The sequence below is a fragment of the Pelmatolapia mariae genome, linkage group LG23 (assembly GCF_036321145.2).
Source record: "Pelmatolapia mariae isolate MD_Pm_ZW linkage group LG23, Pm_UMD_F_2, whole genome shotgun sequence".
In the NCBI taxonomy this organism is placed as follows: domain Eukaryota; kingdom Metazoa; phylum Chordata; class Actinopteri; order Cichliformes; family Cichlidae; genus Pelmatolapia; species Pelmatolapia mariae.
In genome coordinates this window covers 10,828,496-10,853,788 of record NC_086246.1, presented here as the reverse complement: position 1 = coordinate 10,853,788, position 25,293 = coordinate 10,828,496, and the positions used below count along the sequence as shown (strand labels likewise).

At 43.2% G+C, this 25,293-nt stretch overlaps 1 protein-coding gene across 5 annotated transcripts in view; it reads left to right on the top strand.

Annotated features, from left to right (window-relative positions):
- The window catches only part of LOC134620482 (vang-like protein 1), a 55,114-nt gene extending 30,595 nt beyond the window's left edge, over positions 1-24,519 (top strand). For 4 of the 5 annotated variants that reach the window (XM_063466652.1, XM_063466656.1, XM_063466655.1 and 1 more), the window contains 6 exons: positions 9,041-9,472; positions 9,947-10,122; positions 16,842-17,002; positions 21,085-21,232; positions 21,325-21,559; positions 21,910-24,519. In XM_063466652.1, coding sequence (XP_063322722.1) covers positions 9,041-9,472; positions 9,947-10,122; positions 16,842-17,002; positions 21,085-21,232; positions 21,325-21,559; positions 21,910-22,170 — 1,413 coding nt within the window. In that variant the 3' untranslated portion in view covers positions 22,171-24,519. The remainder of the gene's footprint in view (positions 1-9,040; positions 9,473-9,946; positions 10,123-16,841; positions 17,003-21,084; positions 21,233-21,324; positions 21,560-21,909) is intronic. The other variant, XM_063466653.1, reaches the window with a different exon arrangement.
- The last annotated feature ends 774 nt before the right edge of the window (positions 24,520-25,293 follow it).

Here is a 25,293-nt window from a genome sequence, read left to right as displayed (position 1 = left end):
TTATAGGAAATTCCTATCTCAGTTTTTCACTGGTAGCATAAGGAAAGCTTAGTTACCTCTTCATGTCAGGTATGACAAACACATGTAGGCATTTCAGAGCAGTTCTAGCATTCATTTGGACTCGTGTTTCTGATATCTGTTTCTGGTCTTCACCAACTTTTTATCTGTGGCTTTTTATCTGACAAATCCTTCATTGTGTTTATCAGCTAACGGCTAGCTTTATCTGGTTGTTTGGTGCTATGTGAAGTAGGATGGAGGGGTAAATGTACAGCGGGTATTTAGATCTTTTTTGCTGAAAACAGTTGCCATTGTTAACCTTGGTCATGCAGACGAGCAGGTGAAAGTAGTTGTTAAAAGCCTTATTTTTGGCTGACATGTACTTGAATCTTGATCTGAAGCTAAATGACTGACGCTGTGGCTTTTGAGGTGGGGATAGGAGTCTATGAATCATGTTTCTGCATCCACTCTACAACTACCCCCTCATGATTACCTGCCATTGTGTATAACCCTGTTAATCATACAGCAGTTTGGCTCTTTTTCATGTGCCGCTCAGCTGTCAGTCTCCCGTTGTCTAACACTCCCTCCTCTATCCCGCGAATTAGTCAAAGAAACTTTTTTAAGTGCTTTGCTTCCTTGTCCAGACAAGTTGTTGGCAGCCGCACACGCTGTCCGCACTTTAAACAAAGGAGGTTTTAAATTGCTGTGAAGAGCTCTTTGGGGCAGCTTGATGCTATATTTTACACACACACATACAGACACACACACCTTGCCTCCCAGGAGTAAGTAGAGTGCACTTGTTCCTGCCCTGAGTGAGGGGCTTTGTTTGCTGCCCACTTAGAGCTGAACAGAAAACAGGCTTTTAGTGAACATTTGATTTACTGTGAGAAACAATAGCTGTTATTTATACTCTGGTGGACCTAGAAGGCAGAAAATACTCAAGTGAAAGCTTTGTAAAAGTGTCCTGACTGACACGGCATGCCGGTGCACTATATATATATATAGATATATATATATATATACACCTGTGTCAAACACACGTGGAGCTTTCTGAGTCTGTTTTGCTCTGTTATCACTCTAATCATTTCTTAACTACTCCACTACTTGTGTTTCTCAGCAGGAAAAGGGAAGGCAGCTCAGGGTTTAGGTTATTAGCGAGCTGGCAGGCTGAGTTGAAAGCTTATGGCAGTTATTTCACTTGTAAAGAATTTCTGCAGGTGCAAAATGTGTTGGTTTCTCCCACTTATACAGCAGAAATGGGTTGATGTCTCACCCAGGGCCACTACTTTGGCAAAAACAGCTGGAACTGTCACACAATTTCACATCAAAAGCACCCCAGAGGCCTTTTGAGCAAAGCAGTTCAGTAATGCAATACGATGCATCCAAACAAGGGCTCATGTGCAGCTCAGATCAGCCTCTCTGGATGTGTTTAAAGCTCAGCAGATACGGCATCGTGTTGCAACACTTAGTTTGCTGCCTCACCAATAAATTTCTCTTTTCAAAGAAATGCTTTCAATGTAAAAACTATACCTGCTGCACCTGCTGTGCTTTCCATAGTGTCTCTACTCAGCTGATTGTGATGTCTCACTACATTGTTTGCTGGGTGAAAGATTTGTGCTTTGTTGGAGGTTGCTGAAGTACCTCTGTTTTTGATACTGAGTTATCATTAGATCTCATTCTGGGGGTTTGTCTCATTGTCGTGACAGAGAGAATGTAAACGTGTAACGTCTCTGTCACAATTTTGATTTTTTTTCAGTACCAAATTCAAAGGTTCTTGGCTGATGAAGGGCAGATTGCTGACTTTGGGTTAGGAATGAGTTGCTGCCTGAAGTTGATGAGTTAAAGTATCAGGGTTAAGAGTGAAAGAGTGAAGTGGGAGATTAATTGCAGTGCACTGTTCTGATTAGTTGTGGTAATTAGAGCTGAGCATGAAGAACGAGACGTTTACTTTCTGATCTTAACCTATCACTGTGAGCTGTGTTCTGTGATGAAAAAACCCAAGACACACTGAAAAGAATCAGTTTCTGTGCCGGCCTATAAAAACTTCAGTTTCCTCCTGGAATAGTTGGAGGTGGTGGCTGGGAAGAGTGTGGTCCGGACACTTCAGCTTAACTCCCAGATCCTGATGAGTGGCAAGGTAGACGTTGGATGGATGGAGCAAGGGCAGTGGTCACACATAAACAAAAAAAAATAATTAAAAAGTCTATTGGTGGAAAACACCTAGTTTTGATTGGCTGGAAATAAAAAATCTTCTCTTTTTCTAGAGTATTTTAAAATCTCTCAATCAGGGTTCAAAATTCTACCATGTGCTTCTTATCATTAAGTTAAAGGTTGTTTCATTTTGGCTGCACAGTTGAGAAACTGTTACTGGCAGTTCAGGAATGTGTGGTTTATATTATATTTGTAAAGTTGCAGCCTGGAGTTATTCCCTGGCATCTTTTCCTTCTCGCTAGTATGTGCGGACACGTCATTTCAGATGTTTTCGTCATTGTTTGTCACCCAGTCTGCATCCAACAAATCACTGCAGATGTAGGACAAGAGCAGACCTGACAAGTGTTCAGCTGCCGTGTGTGTATGTAGTCACGAATGGAAGATGTGTTGGTCTCTCCGTCTGGCCCTTGAACTGGCCTGGCTTTGCCTGCCCCTCTGGATCAGTCCCTTTCCTCGTTTAATTGGCTTTCCTATTGTTGAACATTCCTGTCATGCTCCTGCCCTTTTCTTCCTGCCTCTTTGTTCCCTTTCTCTTCTCACTTTTCCTCTCTATTTCACCTATTTTCATATGATGAATGGGTCTGGGCCTCCTGCGAGGCTGCCGGTACTGAACCAGATCAGCCTGTGGTGATTGGTTAATCCCATGATGAAATGTGGGTCACTGATGTCTATTTTTAGTCACGCTGGCAGAGGGAAAGCCCAGGTATGGTAATAGGCATCCAGCAAAAATCCAGCTCCAAATTTTAGGAGCAGTGAGCCGACTGAGGGGAATGTCGCCAAGTTTGCTTTATTTTAAGTTTTGCCGATTTAACAGTTCAATAATTTTTGTCTATGAGACCAAGAAGAAAAGTGGAAACACGTCAGTGGACATCTGTTTTTCTTTTTTCTGTTTTTTTTTATGTGATGATAGAGTTCTTGATGGAGTAATGTATGCAGTGTGAGATTCAGGTGCTCGAGGCAAGGGCAACGAGCGATGAGTGTACAACAGCCATGAGGCTTGAGAAGCTGTGATTCATGTTCCCCCCTGGGTGTTGTCGAAGTACGCTGCGGTTAGAGAGGCACTCTTCCTTACAGCTAATGCCTATCGATTCACTTCCTCACAAACACGCACACGGCATGCTTGGCTTGACTTAGAGAGCGAGCAGACAAGAATCAGATGCTCTGTACTCGGCTCAGCATGGGTCAGCGGGTCAGTGGTTGTAGGTTTTCTCATTCAGACACTGGAACATTTCAAAATTAAAGCTGCCCTCACTTGTCTCCTGTGCTGTTGTACATCTGTCTTAATCTGAGCAGCAGCAGTTTAACATTGGCTGTAATAGTAGACTAAGCAGGGGAAATTCGTATAGCACATTTTTTCCATACTTTAGGAGAAAAACTGATGACGTGTGATGTAAAGCCCCTGTCCAGGTACACCGGTTGTCAGTCTCTGCTGATATCTGCCAGTGCAAAGACAAAATAATGACTTTAGCTAACTTTAGATCTCAGCTGGGGATAATTGCTTCATGTGAATTAAAGACCTGTTGCATAAGTCTCCGTGGAGAAGCTGAGGGCTCTCCAGTCCGTCTTTTCATTATTAATGAAGTGGCTGCAACTGTTCCACAAACAATCTGCACTCCTGTTGAGTGGACTAAAGCTTGTTTTATTAATGGTTGTGCATTTGCTTTGTGCTTTGCTATAGTCTGTTAATCTCCTTTAACTCTTAGGTTTAATCAGCTAAATTGATGTACAGAGTTCATCTGTGTCTGCTATAGTAAACAGTCGTTCCAGTAGTAGTATTCTGCAGTTTTTGGGGAATAACTGAAATTCAGTGGAGAAAAAGGACTTTTTCCACTTTGTTAGATATAAAAATACATCCACTGTCAGGCTACACATGTTCGTAAGTCTTACATTTAGTTGCTTATCATATTCAGTTCAATTTATTTATACAGCGCCAAATCACAACAACAGTCACCTCAAGATGCTTTATATTGTAAGGTAGACCCTACAATAATAGATACAGAGGTCTTGATGCATTCTCAATCATCCAGGAAAGTAAATCTCCAAAAGTTGAATCTGTTCATCTGGACGTAGCGTTTTGTGGGAGAAACGTTTCGTCACTCATCCAAGTGACTTCTTCAGTCTCAGCTCAAATTTTACCATCGACATGCTAAAATCTCAAGAGGAGCAGCATGCTTTTAGATGAGAATACTCTTAAAAAGGTGTTTGAATTTACTGAGAAGGCTCGTCTAGCACAGCACAAGAAGTCTAAGACCAGGCAACAAAGGAAGTTTGACTTACTTGTTGTATGTCGGAAACCACCGCAAAATACGGAGAGTGTCCTCAGTGGCCAGAAGAGACAAGGATGCAACACGGAGGATGTGGACAAGTGGGTGAAGAATTTGTCTGACAGACAGCTCACCCAAACAGAGAAAAACATCCTTGCTAAAGGGTTGAATTTTGCCGTCACACCGAGACAAATCCCGCTAGTGGAGCTGATCACAGCCACAGAAACAGCAATTCGTAACAACAATATTGCAGAAGTGGAAGCAGAGCAACTACGGACGAAAGTTTCAGCCTGTCTCAGCAATGCAAAGCCCCCAGCATCCAACATCACCATGGAGGAGAGGAAGGCACTCACATCACTTAGTGATGACAACAACATTATCATCCTTCCGGCAGACAAGGGTAGGTGCACAGTATTGCTAAACCAGAAAGACTATCATGAGAAGATTTTGTCACTACTCAGTGATGAAAATACTTCTGAGCCCCTGAAACGAGACCCAGGAAGTGGCTACAGGAAGAGGGTGATAGACTGTCTGAAGCAGTTAGAACAAGACAAGGCTATCGACCGGACCTCATACCACAGGCTGTACCCAGGGGAGTCTACACCAAGTCTGTATGGTTTACCGAAAATACATAAACAGGGTGCACCTTTAAGACCGATTGTCTGCATGATCAACTCTGTCACCTATAACATCTCCAAGTTTCTGGCTTCGATTCTCAACCCGCTGGTGGGCAGCTCTGAACACCACATCCAGAACACCCTGGATTTTGTTGAGAAGGTGAGAGATGTCATTATGGAGGCAGATGAAACCATGGTCTCGTACGACGTTACATCTCTCTTCACTTGCATCCCAGTCACGGAAGCGTTGGAGGTAGTCCGTAAGAGATTACAAGATGACACCAACCTCAGCAACAGGACCACTCTCAGCATCGACCAAGTGTGTTTGCTTTTGGAACTGTGTCTTCATTCCACCTACTTCACATACAAGGGTCAGTTCTACAGGCAGAAACATGGGTGTGCCATGGGCTCCCCAGTTTCACCCATCGTGGCCAATTTGTACATGGAAGAAGTGGAAAAGAGGGCTTTGCTATCCTACCCTGGAACACCACCAAGCCATTGGTTCAGGTATGTGGATGACACCTGGGTGAAAATCAAATCTCAGGACGTACTACATTTCACGGATCACATTAACTCTGTGGACCAACACATCAAATTCACCAAGGAGGATATGAAAAGTGGCAGGTTAGCCTTCTTAGACTTTGAGATTTCCATCAGTAATGGGGGACATCTAAAAGCTGACGTGTACCGTAAACCTACACATACGGATCAGTATCTAAGGTTTGACTCTCATCATCCACTGGAGCACAAACTGGGTGTCATCAGGACGCTACAACACAGAGCGAACACCATCCCCACTGACACAGCGGCCAGGGAGGCAGAAGAACAGCACATCAAGAAGGCCCTGAGTAAATGTGGTTATCCCAGCTGGACTTTTGTCAAAGCTGGAAAGACACCTAAAGAAAGCTCCAGCCGTTCCAGGAGAGAAGGACAACCGCTGCCCAAGCAAAAACCTGTAGTGATCCCATATGTGTCAGGAGTATCTGAGCAGTTGAGACGCATTTTTTCTAAACACCGGGTCTCTGTGACTTTTAAACCCCAAAATACGCTGCGCCAAAAACTGGTCCACCCCAAGGATAGGGTCCCCCGACACAAACAGAGTAACATAGTGTACGCTGTTAAGTGCCAGGAGGATTGCCAGGATTTATACATCGGGGAAACCAAACAACCTCTGGCGAAGCGGATGGCACAACACAGAAGAGCTACCTCATCAGGCCAGGACTCTGCAGTCTATTTACACCTACAGGCCAGTGGAAACTCTTTCTATGATGAGGATGTACACATCCTGGACAGGGAGGAACGCTGGTTTGAGCGCGGAGTCAAGGAGGCCATTTACGTGAAAAGGGAAAGACCATCTCTGAATCGAGGAGGGGGCCTAAGGGTACATCATTCGCCATCTTACAATGCTGTGATTGCAGCCATTCCCCAACTCTCTGTGGATGGTACTCATGGCCATTGATCAGTGGTCTTTGATCAGTGGGTTTTGGTCAGTGATTGTTGATCAATGGTCATGAGAATTTGCATAATTATGATTAAGGAACTGACTTCCCAGCCCATTGTTCCTTCAGTGGGCTGGTTTCAGTCATTATGCAAATGCACTGTTTATAAGATTGGGGAAACCTGCAGTCAGCTGAGACTGAAGAAGTCACTTGGATGAGTGACGAAATGTTTCTCCCACAAAACGCTACGTCCAGATGAACAGATTCAACTTTTGGAGAAATACATACAGAGAAAAACCCAACAATCATATGACCCCCTATGAGTGAGCACTTTGGTGACAGTGGGAAGGAAAAACTCCCTTTTAACAGGAAGAAACCTCCGACAGAACCAGGCTCAGGGAGGGGCGGGGCCATCTGCTGCGACCGGTTGGGGTGAGAGAAGGAAGACAGGATAAAGACATGCTGTGGAAGAGAGACAGAGATTAATAACAAGTATGATTCAGTGCAGAGAGGTCTATTAACACATAGTGAGTGAGAAAGGTGACTGAAGAAGAAATACTCAATGCATCATGGGAATGCATCATATGAGTCCATTTTTATGATTGTAGCGGGTCAAACGTCAGACCATCTTGAGACTGCTTTCAGTGTTGAACCTCTTCAGAGAGAGACCAGTAAAAACAGGTGCCTGGGTCGTCCCCTGTGAGTGTTGGTGCTACTAAAAATATACCTCATGCATCATTTTTAAAGCTTTGTTGATGCTGTGGGGTTGTTTTTCAGGAGTTGGGCTTGCCCCTTTAGTTCCAATGAAAGGACCTCTTAGTGCGTCAGCATACCAAGACATTTTGGACAATTTCATGCTTTCATGCTCCCAACTCTGTTCCAACGTGCACAAAACAAGGTCGATTAAGACGTGGATTAAGAATGGGATGTCGCTCATGTTACTATGCGTGTGAAGGCAAATGTGCAAATACCTTTTGCTAGAATAAAAATCAGGCTTGTTTGGTGATATTAAGGCAGTTTTAGACCAGCCTGATCCTATGATAATGCTGCCCTTGCTGTTTAAAGCGCTATATAGGAACTAGTCCATTTTCCCATTCGTCTGAAAGGTCCTGATAAAACCTTTTTACCTTTTTCTCTCATCATCTTGGCTTGTGTGTGGGTGCAGACGTGGTCTTGTAGTGGAATTCTCTTATTAAAACTTGAGTATGCAGATTAACTGCAAAGTTTTCACCCTGAGGCCAGTGGGATACTTTCTGTTCCCGTGCAGCAGCATCATCTTTTTAACCTCCTCAGTGGAATTGTTCATAATGTGTCTCCCCCATCTCTACAAGTCTCAGGCACATGTTATGGATATGAACCCAAAATATGCATTATATTGCACATTAGGTGCAGCATTTCTGGCCGATTGGTGGGTAAATCTGTTACTGAATTTACTTATAGCTGATGGCAGTTCATCATCTACCCTTTTTTTGCTTTTAGAGGCGGAACTCAGCGGCTCGCAGGGTCACGTTAGAGGCCTGTTATGACTACAGCGTAAAGAGTTCTTATCTTTGTTATTCTAGCAGCTCTGCTCTGACACCGCTAACCATCATTATCTGCGGATGCAGTCCAGCCCAGACGTCAGCGTGTAGCCCAGTTGGCAGCTTGTGCTGTTAGCTTTTTCCACTTCCCATTTTTAGTCCCTTCTTTCTCACATGCTTGGAAAGAGTCTCTCTGTCCTTTCAGCTGATGCTTCAGTCAAAGGTGAAAAACCATTTTAGAATGCAGTAACAGGTGATATCCATCTACAAGTGTATGTTAAGCTAAAGAGAAGTGGCTCAAGCAGAGGGGAAAACCATCCATCTGTTAATCCATCCTTTTTTTCCTTAACTAAATAATGTGAATAGGGATGGCTTCAGAGGGCATGTACCATCCAATGTTTACTAGAAATGGAATGCATCTTATTGACCGCTCACTGCAAGACACCTTTTAACCATTTTCCAACATCCACGGCCAGCTTACAATCAGTCTTTGGACTGTGGGAAGAATCTGGAGGGCAAGGGTTTTTTTTTAATGACCTTTGACAATTGTATTTTAAATTGTTCTTCTGCTGCAACAAATGTGTGTTTAGAGTTTCAGGCCAGAAACTGTAGTAATAGATTCAGAGTGTGTGATGTACAGAAGTTGTAAAAGATCTTTCCATCAAATGATGAATAACATTGTTCTATAATATCCAGTGCTGTTCACATGATGGTGAATCTGGAGTGTATAAAAGTTTGTTTTTATTACACTATTATATTGTTACGGTGATTATTTCCAATAAAATGGCGTGTCTGTCTGTCAGAAGCCCCTCAGGGGTTCCTGCTCCTGCGAGCGATGAACTGAAATAGGACACTGGAATGTCCTTTATAACAGCTGACGGGATTGAATTTGTGGTCCACCGAAGATCAAGATGTGATTGATGATGAAATAAGGGAACTGAGATGGACCAGTTGTCTGAAATCCTCTTTTGGTTTCCTCCCTATTTTCACAGGATGACAACTGGGGCGAGACCACCACAGCCGTCACGGGCACCTCGGAGCACAGCCTCTCTCAGGAGGACATCGTTCGCATCACAAAGGATCTGGAGGACAGTGTGGGGCTCGACTGCCGCCGTTACTTCACACGGACCCTGGCAATAATCTTAGGCCTGCTGGTGTTTCTCACGCCACTGGCCTTTCTGGTGCTACCCCATATCCTCTGGCCAGACAAGCTGCAGAGCTGCGGGACGGCCTGCGAGGGCCTCTTCATCTCTGTGGCCTTCAAACTGCTCATACTGCTGCTGGCTGTCTGGGCGCTCTTCTTCAGACCAGCGCGGGCAGGACTCCCAAGGGTCTATGTATTCCGGGCTCTACTTGCTGTACTGGTTCTGCTCTTTGTGATCTCCTATTGGCTCTTCTATGGAGTCAGGATACTCGACTCACAGGTGAGCTAAGAGAGGGGAAAACTGTACGTGTGAATGAAAATTAATTGAGTACTACACACACATACGCACAGAAACAAAGGTTTCAGTAGCATGAGTACTGCAGTCACATTCATTTTTAATGCCATCAGAAGCTCAACAAAGCCACAAACAGCTAAAACACAGATATTTGATTTCCCAGTGCTGTGTGTTTACTCTGTGAGCCATAATTTAAAATCCTTGTAAGTCCCTCAATGAGAATCCCTGTAGGAATACACACTTTCAAAGGACAGCGTTTCAGCCGCTGCTAAATATTTATATGCTCTACATCTAGTCTCACATGTGTTTATGCCTGGAAGGCTATTTTAGGCATATTCTGTGCTTGGAACTGTGTTGGGACATATTTACTGTGCAGTTATTTTATTGGATTTGTGTTTACTGTACATATTTTGAGTAAATCGGTCACAAACGATTCCCAAAAATCCTAACTGTTGATAGGACGAGAACTACCAGGGTATCGTGCAGTACGCCGTGTCGCTTGTGGACGCTCTCCTCTTCATCCACTACCTGGCCATCGTCCTGCTGGAACTGCGGCAGCTTCAGCCGTGCTACTCTGTGTGCGTCACACGCTCCACAGATGGCGAGACAAGGCACTACAACCTGGGACAGCTCAGGTAAGGAGCACAGAGTGACTCCATTAAATGTAGACATTCTCTTCTTTTAGCATCGTCTTTGAATAAATTTGTGTTTTTCATGGCGTTAGTCCAAGGGTAAAGCATTAACAGTATGAACAAGAGGGAGTGTTTGAGGTAGGTTTTTGAGGGAGTTCTTTCCAATAAAATGCACACATTGACATATTTGGGAGCCAGGCTTGCCTCTAGTGGCCATCAGGGGAACTGCAGTTTTGCAGTTCCATTTGCCTTTTGGTTTCATTTTTCTGGCCCACTTGTTCTTAGAGGGTTAAAATGGGATGTGACACTCTTTGCTATCATAGCTTCCATGTCAATCGGACTGGAAAGAAAAGCATATTTACATCCAAATGTAGCTCAGCGAGCTTTCAAATAGTTTGCTGTTGCTGATGAGATCTAAAAAGTCAACAACTTTGTAAGACTTAGTGACACTGTGTTAGCAACCAGGAGAGAGAGGAAGAGATCAAGGGGAGATGAATTTAGGGAAAACAAAAGACGTCCGTGTGGGCGAGATGAAGGCAGAGGAAAGGACAGAAACTGGGGCACCTCAAGTTAGAGAGGTGGGAAAATAAGAGGCTAATAGCTGCTTACTTGCACAGAGATGGGAGTAAGAAATTCATGTAGGAAAGAAAGAGAAGAAGATGAATATTAAGGAGTCATTAACACATAGATAGTAGAAATGATTATTATAAGGTAGAGCTGAAGAAAATGTAGAATGTATAAAAAAGGCACAAAGACAAAGTACCTGATGTGGAGAGAAAACCATGCCAGAAGGAAAAAAAAGGAGAGGGTGGGGAAGACTTCAGAGAGGAAACTCCTCAGAAAAGAGCTGCAGACACAGGGCGGAGTACATAGGAAAGACCCGGGAGACTGGAACAAGGAAAAATCTAAAGGAGGGACCAAAAGGGAGAATAGAGAACAAGGAATTAATAGTTAATGGAAAGGTAGTGTTGACGAATTGTAAAATGTGGGAAAGAAAGAAAGAGAAGGTGTGTGTGTGTGTGTGTGTGTGTGTGTGTGTGTGTGTGTGTGTGTGTGTGTGTGTGTGTGTGGGAAGGAACCGACAAGACCAACCTTTTTATGACTTTATCGTCTCTGAGTAAAAACAGGAAGAGACCATTTTCAGCCAAACCCAGCAGCTCCCCCATTGCTCTCTGCTATCAATACACAGCCCTTAGTCTGACATACCTTTTGCTTTTGGGTATCTAATAAAACCTGACGGATTTATGGATGGAGCTTTTTTATGACCGGATAGGTGAAACACTATCTGTATACCGTATCTGCACTTATATTTTAAGGTTTATGTCTTCCTGCATTTTTGCCCATCCACTTCTATTTGCATATCCAGCCTCAAAATATTTAAAGATGTTTTTATTCATCAGCCAAAATGCACACTGAGACAGAAATAACTCCAGCAAGTCCGCACATGAACGTGCAGTCAGTCTTGCATTAGCATTTTCAATTATGTTTATCTGGCTAACTCGCCGATTGCCACTAAATAACATCTGATCATATTCATGCAGGCGTCCAGTGCAGCCGTTATAATTGTTACTCTGCTGTTTTATTTTACACATTTACGCCTCTTGTCAACTCCACCACCAAAACTACTTCATGTCTTTTATTTTGGAATTACTGATTTTGCTCAGATTTAATATTACTATAAGTGTTTAAGGGGTTATTTGTCCCAGGTGTTCATTGGCACTGTTTTGGAGCAATGGTGCCAATGACTAACAAATTGAAGAACTTTCCACTGAAACATTCCATCCACACATAGTGGGTCGTAGGCACAGCAGTCTAAGTAGAAATGCCTAGGACCCCCTTTCCCCAGCCAACTCTTCTGGGGGGACACCAAGGCATTTCCAGGCCAGCCGAAAGACATAATCTCCAGCATGCCCTGAGTCTGCCCTGAGGCCTCCATCCAGTTGGACATATCCAAATCGCCTCACTCAGGAGGCATCCTAATCAGGTGCCCACACTACCTCAGCAGGCTCATGTTGATGTGGAGGAGTAGCAGCTCTACTCTGAGCTGCACCCAAGTGACCTATCTCCTCACCCTATTTCTAAGGGAGCGCCCCCGCCACCTTTCAGAGGAAGCTCATTTCTGTCACTCATATCCACGATCTCATTCACTACCCACAGCTCGTGGACATATATGAGGGTACATTGAAACTGAAAACTTTGGTACAGCATCCACATCACTGTCTGTCAAACATGGAGTAGCAAAGGGTGGCTACTTTCAGGAATCTACGATATAAGACATATTTAGAGTTATTTATTAATTTTCTCTTTGCTACATAATTCCATATATCTTGCTTCATATATTTGATGTCTTCAGTATGTATCTACATTGTAGAAAGTATTAAAAGTAAAGAAAAACCATTAAATGAGAAGGTGTGTCCAAACTTTTGACTGGTAGTGTATGTTCCTCGACACTACGTTTCTAACATTAACCGTGTACAGTGTACATTAACCTCATGTTTTACCTGAATTGAGAAAAGGATGTATAATGTAAATAGAATTGGTCCCAGCACAAAACCTTTTTTTTGTTTGGAAAAACAGGATGGAAATTTTTCAACTATGTTTGTTTGAACATTTCTGGCTCTTTTCAGACTTTTTTTTAAGTAATCAGTACGCTAAAATGTGGGGGGAAAAGGAAATAAAATTGCTAAGCATCAGCAGGAACAGGTCAGACAAGTTAAAGCATTTATTGGTCTGAGCGGTGTGTTCGCCGGTTGCCTTGGGGTTGTCGTCCTTTGTAAGCCGTGCCATTCATCCCTGCACGGCCGGCAGCAGGCCCAGCCTCGCTCTGTTGTCCGTCTGTGACTGTAAACACACAGCTAATTAGTGCTCCCTACAGACTGCAGCGCGGCATCTGGTCAGCCTGACGCGCACAGCCACACACAAACGGAGGCACGCCTGTGTGTGTGCATGGATAATTGCACCATATACATGCAAATGACAGATTTGTGCACACATTGCCTCAAACACGAGCAGCGTATCATACAGAGAAGCCCAGACACACTAGTGGGTGTTATGTTTTCCCAGCCAACCTCTCGTGTATGTTCTCTATTAACAGGCGGTGGCTGGTGCTGCTCACATTCCTGCTTTTCTGGCATCCATCCTCAGCCTTATCATAATGAGGACCCTATCCTGGGCCCTCGGGCCCCGATGGCTTGTTTCTGTCTGCCTTTGATGCCAATCTGAGGGCCAGAGGAGGTTTTTTTTTTTTTGCTTCGTTGTTTGACCGGACGAGTCGAATACAAAGTGCATTCCTTACCAAGTTGTTAAGAGAGGAGTGGTTTAAACACATTCACAGTTGGGGGACTTCCCGCTTTACTTCCCTAACCGAGCATTCCTGTGCATCAGAACAGTGATCAATCACGTCGCTCTCGCGCTCTCAGAGGATCTGGTTTATGATTGAACTGCAAAGTTTTAAGAGAAGGTTCTTTATTTCCTTCTCTGAGTTTGCATTCTCCTTGCTCTGTGGGCCCAGTTGAGCTCCTCGGTTTGAATTGCTTTGTGTCATGTTTGCTCTGCTTAATAATTGATTGAACTTGGGAAGAGGCAGGGACTGACTCACTATTTACGTAAGTTACAGCTAAACAATGGTGCTGCCTAGTGTGAGTGCTTAATGCAGCACAGGGCTGTCTGGGTGTTATCACACTCTCTGCTGCCTCTTTGGCGAAAATGAGCGCCGACTCCACTCGTGCTAAAATAATCAACACCCTGTGATTTATTTGTTTTTCTGCAGCTGGAGATCCTATTAGAGATTATCTGCTAAAATCTTCCGAGTTTCTGTAAATGCGTATGTACACTTTCTTTTTGAAATATCAGTAAACAGCGTGTGACCCTAACACCTGATTGTATAACTAGATAGAGAATTTTATGTTAATTTGTTGTGTTTCTGGTCTTGAGGGCTTTTAGGCAACTCTCTGCTTCTTAGGGTCAGAAACATGCAAACAGAAATCAAGAACAAAGTGCTGTCTCACTTCCAAGTTATTGAAGTGGATACAACAGGGTGCTAATCTCTGAGAATGATCACAGAGTCAATATTGATGCCATTATTTCTCGGTGATCTGGCAAATAAGTCCATCCATCTCATTCCCTAACTACCCTGCTGCGATCCGACAGTGCCGATCACTGCAACGCCGTGCCGCCGGGCAAAGAAATCGTCAGACTGAAACTGCATGAATCCTATGCTAAATTTAGAGAATTAAGCTTGTTTGATTAGGAAATTGGCAAGACCACGCTTGTTTATTTTAAAGATCCTCCTTGTTCGAGCATGTTGTACAACCTTTAGCTGTCATCTTAGCTCACTTAAATTTGCTTTGTTTTTCAAAGTCTCAATGAGATTAGTGGTGATGAAGGCAGCCCAAATAAAAAAGTCCAGAAAAAACACTGTCTCGAGATCTGTATCTTCACCGTGTTAGAGGACATAGTGTGAATGTGGTGTTTAGAGTCTTCTTCACTTTTCTCCAGTGTGTAACAAATCCTATGGATCGACATGAAGAGACATCCTCTGTCATTGAAAAGTATTTCTTAGAACTCTGCTTGCCTCTGGTGATGTTAGTGTGAGCTCTCATACATGTGACTGTCATCAGATGGCAGAGCGGTAACAACGAATGACTTTTTAATGCTGCCTGGGTGATTTCCAGCTCTCTGTAATACGTCACATGACACATTATTTAATGTAAGGTTTGCTTTAGAAGCAGGAATGTTAAAGGTCAGAAAAAGGATATAAGTGCTTTCATCAGTGAGTCTGTATTCATCCTCCTTTGGGATAATAGGAAGCGCATGCTGCAGACTAGCACGTGTTGTTGTTTGGGTTTATTAAGTTAGCTGTCCGTGTGGACTGAAGAATGACACAGGCCGGCTCACACAATGAATGAAAAGAGTCCAGTGTTGAGCTGTAAAGTCTTGTTATGTGTTAGTTAACAGCAGCATCTGCTGTCCTCCTTTCAGCCAAATGCAGGGTGTGAAACTGAGCTCATGATACACATACATACAGAGTTGGTACAGTTGTTGAGACTAACTGTGAGTTAAAAGATATCATACGTAACATTTAGACTAATTAACATCTATGACAGAGTTATACTCACAATCATTCGCACTCTTGTTGATACCTACACCAAAATCACTCGTTAACCTAGTGAGCATGTCTTTGGACCGAAAAGCCCTGCAGGCACAGAGAGACATGCTAACTGTAAAACTATTGATGTGCAGCTATAATGTTTTGATATAAAACTGCAAACCTTTTCCAATCAGCGATCAAATTTTTGAACCATGACACGAGAGTCTGTATTTATAGTCAGCTGATATTAGCATGACTGCTGGAAAGTATTGGTAATGCAAGGTCGTAGTGTCGCTGCTTGAGTAAGTGTGTCGTTTTGGCGTGATTTACCTTTTTTATTTGAAAGAGGAACCACAGAGGAACTATATTATTATCAAGCCAGTGATTTATGACCGTTATCGTGTGAAAATACTTTACCTGTGTACAGCTGATTTTATAGTGTTGAGTTACAAAAGACAAGACCTGGCATGCTTAGTGATCCATGGTATAAAGTATCACAGTCTGGGTTATACACTTTGAGCTCACTTTGAGTCTCTGGCTTCTCTTTCATGCTCGTGACTCCTTCTGTCATCTTTGCTCCTCTTGTAACCTCAAACATCACTTCCTTTTCTTGGTTGGCTCTTAAACACCTGTAAGGCAACCTTCACCCTGCAGCTCGTAGTGGCCCCCCATCTGATGTTTGTGAACATGCAGTTATCACCTGCTGCTGCTCACCATGTACATGCTACATAAAGAAGACATGAACGATTATATAAAGGTATAAATGTGAATAGCACTCCACGTCTCTTCTAGCTCTAGCTCTCCTTTTTTCCACCTCATGATTTGTCTTTTCCTCCAGGCTATAAATCACCCTGCCTTTTCAAATCTTACGTTTGCCGGGACCAACAGTGAAAATAAATTGCATTAATGAGACATCGAGGAGAAGCAGAAATCCGATTTTCTGTCGCAGTCTTCAGCTCTGACTAATGCATTAATGTAGTTCCAGAGGATTGTGGGTCATCCGGTGATGAAGATCTGTAAATGTTTTTGTCACTGATTCTGTTCTCTGTGTTTTTATCTTCACTTAAATCCCGTCAAGCACAGCAGATCTACCTCTACACTATGCATTGTCTTCTAGATGTGCTGATATTCTGTTCTCCAAGGTGTTTTTTTTGTGTGTCTTTAAGAATCATTTCCACTTAGTCATTAAGTATTACTGTCAGATCTTTTCATTTCAGTTGCTGCACTGTTCCACCTTCGTTCCATATCACTTCTGTCCCCTCGCTCTGTCTCTCTCTCTCCCTGTTTTATGTTGATGGTACTGTTATTCTGAAGAAATGCTAGAAGGGTTTTTCTTCACTCGCAGAAAGTTTTCAAAGAAAGCCAGAAATGTCTGTTGGCTAGTGCTTCCTCCTGCTTTTTGCCTTCTACCTTTTCGCTGTGCGTTTGTAGTCAGCAGGAAGGCTTGTAGAATTACTGCGGGTATTTTCTAGTCTTTGGTGTTACAAGTGAAAAACGTCCCGTGGCTAATGTTCCTCACGTCCTGCTCTCAGACCTGAAGCTCTCATGCTGGCACAAAGCTACCTGAATTCCAAACTCAAACATTTCCTGTGGCTTAAACTTCCCTTTGATTTTCCCATTTCTTCCTCTCCAGTATTCAGCGGGCAGCTCTGGCCATCATAGAGCACTACTACTGTGACTTTCCGGTTCATAACCCAGCGCTGCTTTCCGCCTCCAAGTCCCGCGCTGCCAAGCATCTGGCTGGCCTCAAGGTGTACAATGTGGATGGTGAGTTCCCAGCAGCCCCTGCTGAGGGTGAGTGGGATGCTTCATGTCTTCAGTGATTTTGGTTGTTCTTTGTGCTCTGGGGTGGTGGAGTCTCAGAGGTCTGCTTTTCCTTCCTTATACTGATCTGTTTGGGCAAACTGTGTGTTTTACTTTTTACAACTATCTGTTCAACAAACTGATTATTGTTCAGTCTTTAAACTGCTCACAGACACTGAATATTTCCCTGTTTTCAGACTGACCTACAGCTCAGATCTCTTTTATCCTGTCTTCCTTCTTTCACCCCAACTAGTTGCAGCAGATGGCTCCGCCCCTCCCTGAGCCTGGTTCTGCTGGAGGTTTCTTCCTGTTAAAAGGGAGTTTTTCCTTCTCACTGTCGCCAAAGTGCTTGCTCATAGGGGGTCATATGATTGTTGGGTTTTTCTCTGTATGTATTATTGTAGGGTCTACCTTACAATATAAAGCGCCTTGAGGCAACTGATGTTGTGATTTGGGGCTGTATAAATAAAACTGACTAAAAAATTGAATTGAATTGAAATCTATAGATTTAAATAGGATTTTGACATTTAGGAATCAGTGACATTCGGTAAATGAGTGATTAGACACCAAAACTCTTTCTCAATTCTTGTTACACTGAAAAAAGAACCAACTTAATTGAATTATTTCAAGTGGTAACACCTAATTTAATTAAGTTCTTTGAAATGAAGTTAATACATTAGATAAATCAGTTGTGTTACTCTATGTATTAACTTCATTTCAAAGAACTTAATTGAATTAGGTGTTACCACTTGAAATAATTCAATTAAGTTGGTTCTTTTTACAGTGGATGTGGATTAGTTATTTCATATTCAGATTTGTAGTTTGACCACTGACCCTTTTTAAACAACATGTATTTGATATTTGAATTGCCATAATGCCTTTAAACTCCAAGGATTCATATTCACACGTTGCCTTTTTTTGGGTCCAACATTTAAACGCAACATTTTTAGCTAAAAAAGACAAAAAAGTCTCCAAATCTTCTCATTTGAAAACTTTAACAGCAAGTTTGTCTAATGTTTTGCTTAAAAAGAATCAGCCTCAACTGTGATCCAGTCTTCAGGGTCATGTTGATTGTCTGGTCACAATTTCCCACACTACATAATGAGATATGACTTGTTTTGTTTAATGACAGAGCAGCAAGAGTCAGACTGAGAAAACCAGCAAATGTCCAACAATTGGCAACATTGTTCCAGTTAATTAGGCTTATTCGCTTAAATGGTTCTGGTCTGTTTACAACAATTAAACTAAATATGGCTGTCTCTAATTATATTTAATATAATATCTGCCAATATTTTGCCCTCATTTCAATGTAATGTGACCATTTAACTGGCAGAATAAATACATCTTTAACACCATTACACAGAGGCCACATTGTTTTTGAGTTAACTGTTAGAAACTGCGTTTTCGTGTAGCAGTCGTTCGGCTTTTCTGAGTCGCTCCAAATGACATTTCAAGTCTCTGCAGGTCGAATCTCCTTAGCTGTGCTGGAATGTGCTAAAACATATAACTGCCTGGAAGGAAGAAAATTGATCTGCAGTCTTGGCATAATTAGAAAATTGACCAGCGTAGTATAAAGCACAGGTGATTTGTAGCTGATGTGTTACAACATGCAAAAAAATATAAGTGTGGCTATCTGTATCGCCCCGGGCGAACCTTCCGGCGTGTCTGGAGCAGGTGGAGTGTTTTAAACTTGCTCTTCTCTCTCTGTTTTTCCTCACACTGACACTAACCCGTTAAGACATCTTTAAAGCTAAACTGAAAGCCTACCTGTTGGACAGTAAGTAAATGCAATGCTGCCACCAATAAAAGTACCCTCACAGCCTGCTGGTGCTCGCTTTAACAAAGCTATTCCTTCAGTGTACTTGAAATGAAAAGCCCCCACCTCCCCCACCCCACTTCCACCCACTCCTATTCTCTCTTTGCATGCCACAGGTTGATGAAAAAGTTCAGCGTTGTCCTTACAACAGCTGGCAGAATGCAACACAAACCCTCGATTAAATTATTGCAGTCCCTTAAGTGTACTCAAGCTTCACTTAAGTGCACTAACTCGACTCCCACCTCTCGGTTTGGTGTTTTATTTTCCTGCCATTTATTTCCCTCCTTTCTTCCTCCTCCTCTCAAATGTTAGTGGGAGGCGTTGACGGAGATGGCTGATAAATCAATAGCTATTACAACACCAGTATTCTCATTTCTCTCTCGAGCCTCATCCTCCTTCATTTTCCTCCCGCAGCAGCTGCTCGGGGACCCCTCCGTCGCTCTCATCGCTCTCTTGTCTTGAGCTTTTACTTCCCACTTCTTGCTTTCTGCGGCCACACTGCTACTGTAATAAATAATTCTGACTCAGGGACAGACGATAATCTTTTCTTAATGAAAAACTGGTGAAGCTCTGAGCGCAAAACAGCCGTAATACTCGATTAGACTGCGTCCAAATGGCTTCGGGTGAGCTTTGTGATTCCTGGAACAAGCTATTTTATCTGTGTTGTTTAGTCAGCTCAAGGTTCTGTGACTGAACTACCAAATCAAAGAAGTGGAGTGAAATACAGTCAGCCCTGTTACAGGTATTTCCTGTTGCAGTCATGAGTAATGGTGCCACTCTTTCAGACAGCATTAAAAGTCTGATCTGCGTTTTGGATCATCGTCCCACTTTCTTGTCTGATTGTATGACACATTCCTGAATCTGTGGAATATTCTCATTTCTGTACATGCAATGCTTCCTAATATCCATCGCCCCAGCGCTGGATATTATCTCCCCATTTCTTAACAGTTGGCGACAGTTCTGCTTCATCTACATGCAGTCTAACATTGCTCAGACTTTAAAGAAAAGCTCTTTTTAAGCACGGCTGTTAACAAGATTAGTATCATTTTCACTTGAAAAGTCCACACAGCATTTCATTTGTCCACAGGTACCTAAGCAGTTACACACGATGACACTGTGTGAATAGTACAGGTGGGACTCACCAAACATGAGATTCATGATACAACATTATTGTGATTTTCAACATTTTGTGATACGTACATCTGTTAATATTATTTCATTGATGTAGCTTTAAACTGTAAACTGGCTGTAAACAGGATGTACGATAATGTGGTGTGGCCTTATGACTTCACAGTGTCGGAGAATTCTCAAGTTTTTTTTGTAAATTTGTGGCTTTAATCTCACAAATTCCTTCTCCTAAACTATGAACCCCACTGCTCGGCTCAGTTTGTATTTATTTTTGTTTTTTTACAGTATCAGTGCCCCTGAGAAACCATCATACTCCAGATTATTATTGTTCACACCAATGAATTTTCACATTTGAGAGATACAGTCTTGAACTATTGAAGACCCTCTAGACTACTTTTACTTCCATTTGACTTCTAACCGACACGTGTTTCTATTGTAAGCGTGTCTCGTAGAGTTATTTGAAATCTTCCGTACAGAAAGCGCCACATGGCGAATTCCAAGTGCACCTTCCTTCCCCTGACATTTAGTGTAACTTTTCCCACCCGTAAACCTCATGTCAGTGCAGTGATACCAGGAGCAGAGTTGGGAGGGGGGGTCCATGAATTATTCTGTTCATGCTCGATCCCTGCCCCGCATTAATAATTCACCAGCGCTGCCATCTTTTAACCTGCATTAACATCAGGCGGGGTTCATCAGCCGCCTCCGATTTCTAATTCTAAAAATGTAAACTTTTGAAGTTGCCCGAGACCCTCATTTAATTGCACTCCCCGTACCTCCTGAAGGCAGAGTAATGGCAGTGTTTGCATATCAATGGCCCGTACATGGGGGAAGGAATGTGTTTTGGATTTTCCACTGATGACATCGCTCGGAACAATAAAAAATTCTGACTTTGTGCGTCTCTTCTTGTCAGCTTCTGGGGTTTTAAGTGTTGCAGGTGATAAAAGGAAATGGACTGCGGTTTATGTGCATTAATAATCTCCCCTCTTCACTCTAACAGCAGCTTGTTCTCTCACATTGCACTCTGTGTCATCACCAAAGATTTCTTTCTTCCTTCACCGGGTGCTACCACCTGTTAACACTCTCATACATGCGTTTAACCCTTCCCGTCAATCTGATTTTGCCGCGGCAGGTCCCGGGAACAACGCAGCAGCGGGAATCGCCCATTCTCAGTCCAGAGCCATGATCGCAGCTGCCGCCCGCCGCAGAGACACCAGCCACAACGAGCTGTACTACGAAGAGGCCGAGCACGAGAGGCGCGTCCGCAAACGCAGAGCACGGTGAGTCGGTCAGATCAAAACGCGTTTCAAGCAGTAAGACACAAAAGCCTGCTGTTATTGAAACTGCTGTTGTTTGCTGTTTCCCCTCCCAGGCTGGTGGTGGCAGTAGAGGAAGCGTTTACACACATCAAGCGCATGCAGGAGGAAGAGCAGAAAAAAGCACCTGGGGACGTTATGGACCCTCGAGAAGCAGCACAAGCCATCTTCCCATCCATGGCTCGGGCCCTGCAGAAGTACCTGAGGACCACCAAGCAACAGCACTGCCACAGCATGGAGAGCATCCAGCAACACCTGGCCTTCTGCATCACCAACAACATGACGCCCAAGGTCAGTCCTGTGACCTCTACACACGGCATTCGGCCTTTCTTTGGGGGTCATTTCAGTGAATTATATTTATATAGTGTCAAATAAGGTAAGGTAAAGAACCTACAATGAGACAAGGAAAACAGAGAGAAAAACCTCAACAATCATATGACACACTATGACCAAGCAAAAGTGGGAAAGAGAAACTCCATTTTAACAGGAAGAAACCTCCAGCAGAACCAAGCTCAGGGAGGGGCAGCCATCTGATAAAGACAGGACAATTACACGCTGTGGAAGAGGGCCAGAGATTAATAATAACTAATATTTAAATGCATTTTCATAATATAATGGTTTCATACTTCCTTCTTTTCCAGGCGTTCCTTGAGAGCTACCTGACTCCAGGTCCAACCGTTCAGTACAGCCGGGACTTCTGGCGAGCCCGTCAGTGGACGCTGATCAGCGAGGCATCAGTCACCAACGGCCTGAAAGACGGCACCATCTTCCTGCTCAAATGTGTGGACTTCAGCCTGGTGGTGACGTCCAAGAAGATCCCCTACATCCAGATGTCCGAGGAGTACATCGATCCCAAATCACACAAGTTTGTCCTGCGGCTACAGTCGGAAACATCTGTATAGGACTCCAGATGTTTTATTTTTATTTCACACCCTGTTGCTCTCCAATATTTTCATTTTGGGTTTTGCAGTTTTTAATTTTTACTTTTTTAAAAATATATTATATAAGAATCTAGCTATCGCACACGTTTGAATATATTGATCTTTTATTGTTGATAAAATCGAAAAAAGAAGAGTTGCAGCAGGATTTTTGCTCACTGGAGTTTGGACACGGTTAAGTGCACGTGTGTGTGTGTGTGTGGGTGTGCGTGTGTGTGTGTGTGTGATGTAATTTTGTGTCAAAACAATCACTCCTTCAAACAAGATGGGAACAAGGAGCATTTAAAGGTTTCCAACATCTCCACAGAGAGCAGTTTTTGTGTTGGATTTCCATGAGACGGACAGAGCGACAGGAGGAAAGTGTGTTGTTTTGTTGTTTTGTCTACACTTGGAAGTATTTGAATATTTTTGGACACCAAAAAAAATGAAATGGACTTATATATATACAAGAATGAAACAACTTCAGATTCAGCGTTAAATGCACATTCACATGACGGTGGGAATGATCTCAGTCTGCACATAAAGGAAGAGGCACAGTCTCCTCAAACAAACACTTTTTCCTGACAGCTGAGACGTCACACTCCACCGTGTCCATCCTGTGGCGTGCGGCCCACGCCCTTGAGCGCTAACTTTAGCAGCCAAAGTCGGGACTCTTTGAGTTGTTTTCAGTTCCTCTCCAGGTGCAACGGAGCACAAATCTGAAACGTTTCCACTCCAGTCGGGAGCGACGCAAGCGTGCCGTGTTTGAACACCAGGGTGAACTCGGCATGAACCGGATAATAGGAGACGCACTGAGATGGACACGTGCCCAAAAACATTTGCCCTGCCTCAGCGGTTCAGTAACCTTCTCAGGGCTTTCATGTCGCCCACATCTGCCTGACGTGATGGAAGGGGAAGGCAGCGGGAAAGAGAGACCCAGCCATCATGTTGGAATTAAAAAGTACTACTGATTTCTCCAGACTTTGGGTTACAAAGCAGATGTATTCATTGTGTGTACATTCTCCTTTAGACCTCAGTTTTCAAATAATGGTTGAAGTTACAGGTAACACCTCTCCCACCTGGCGTGAGGTGGGAGTTAAGTTACCATTGCGTCCACTTTCACAGCACTGACCCTCCTTTTTCTAAACTACTGTCTGCAAACACTCCACGTTTCCTTTGTTTTGTTTGGGTTTTGACATATGTATGCACACGTGGTGCAAGTATGCACCTTTTACCTTTAACTTACCCCTGCTGCAATGCTTTTAATTTGAAAATTCAAGAGAAAATGTTCCATTTTCTTTCTCTGTAGTGAAGTGAAAACAGACATTAATGCTTAATTTGCAAGATGAGCAACTAAACAACTGGCTTAAACAAACAGCAACATGTAAAGTCTGATTTCATCTTTCAGGGCTCACAGGGTTTCATTATGTATGATGATAAATCACCAGAGTCTTTATCAGCAGTGAGAGCTGCGGCAGCAGGGCGGAACCTCCTTCCCAACTGGACTGTCTGGTTTTCCTTTACTGCCTCGTCTCACCCCTGTTGTCTGACAATTCCCTCGAGGTCAGTCCTTTCATGGAAGGCTCAGAAGGGATTCTCTCGCCTGCTGAATGGGTTTACACCGGCAGGCCAGAAAAATACAGTTAAATGAAGTTAAAATGACACGTGTCTGTTCCTCTGTTACTGTCGAAACTGATGAAACTGATCTGGTAAAATCACCAAAGAGAAGGAAAAAAAAAGAAGAGTCGCACTGAGCACGCTCAAGAAGACATGCAAGCAGTATAGCTGTGCCTGAGAGCAAGGTTGTCCCCTACTGCCCCCTGGTGATGCAACACAGCATTGTCACTGCATGTTTTCAGACAAAAAGAAAAAAAACTACTGGTAATTTTATACTATAATTATTTCACTGTAAACAAAATGTTAAAACACCTGCAAAAAAGTCAGATACGTGCTGTTTTCTGTGTGACACGTCCACAGCAAATCCTTTTTTTTTTTTTTTAATTTTTCAACACGTGTCATTGGTCAGATTTTGTACCAACTGACAGATAAACTTTGTATGATCCTGATGTGATGGTGCCTCCTGTTTTTAAACTCTATCTATTTATGTAAGCGAGTGTGTGTTTGTGCGTGTGCCATTCCAATTCACGCAACCAGCCCCAACCCGACCCCCTCCTCCACCATCTGTCACACTGTTGCCAAGTTACAGTCCTCTGTCATGGATTGGTTTCTGATGGGCGGTTTTCTGATAATGAACGTGACGTTGCAATGTAAGATGTGTTTCGGTCTCACAGCGTTAGCGTTTGTAGAAAAAAATAAATCATTTTTATGAACATTTGTAAAGCTGCTGAGTACTGGGCTGCTCTTTTTACTTCCAGGATTACCTTAAGTGTTTGTGACGTGTCGAGGTAACCCAGGATTACGCCATCACAGTTCACACTCACTCCAACTTTTTTTTTTTTTTTGTTAGATTTTTCCAGCAAACACATCACAACCTTCTGTCCAACTCTACACCATGGCGATCCATTTTTAAATGTTCCCAATTGTAGTCTTTTTTCCTTTCTTATCTCCATTTCTCACAAACTAACAAGTCTTCTGTTCACATCATCACTATCTCCATATGCACTCGTTCGCTGCCCTGGCTGCAGCCTCGCTAACACTCTCTTCTGTCGTTGCAAATTAAGCGGCGGGCCGTGCTTAGTGACACGCCTGAGCAAAATATCAGCTTTTTTGGCCATATTTTGGTGGCTTTTTGTTGTTATGGAGCTCAGCGGTAATTGGCTTGCCGTCAGCCTGTCAGAGCGGCGCAGCCGGCCCTTGTGGGTAAATGAATGTCAATGTCGCTGTCCAGTGCTGAAAACGAACAACCTCATCCCTCCGTGAGCCCCGGGCGCAAGGCCGCCTGTCGGAACTCATCTGTCCTTGGCTTAATCCCCCTCCCGTACCCACCTGCTCCATTGCAGAACCTGGGTGAGAAGGAAGAGACATTGGTAGAGAAGAAAATGAGGAGCATTTGCATCTAAATGGAATGTTTTCTTCCCTTCATTTCTCTCGCTCTCACTTTTGTGTAATGGCTTGGTTATGTGTAGATGGAGACATGAGAGGAGATCC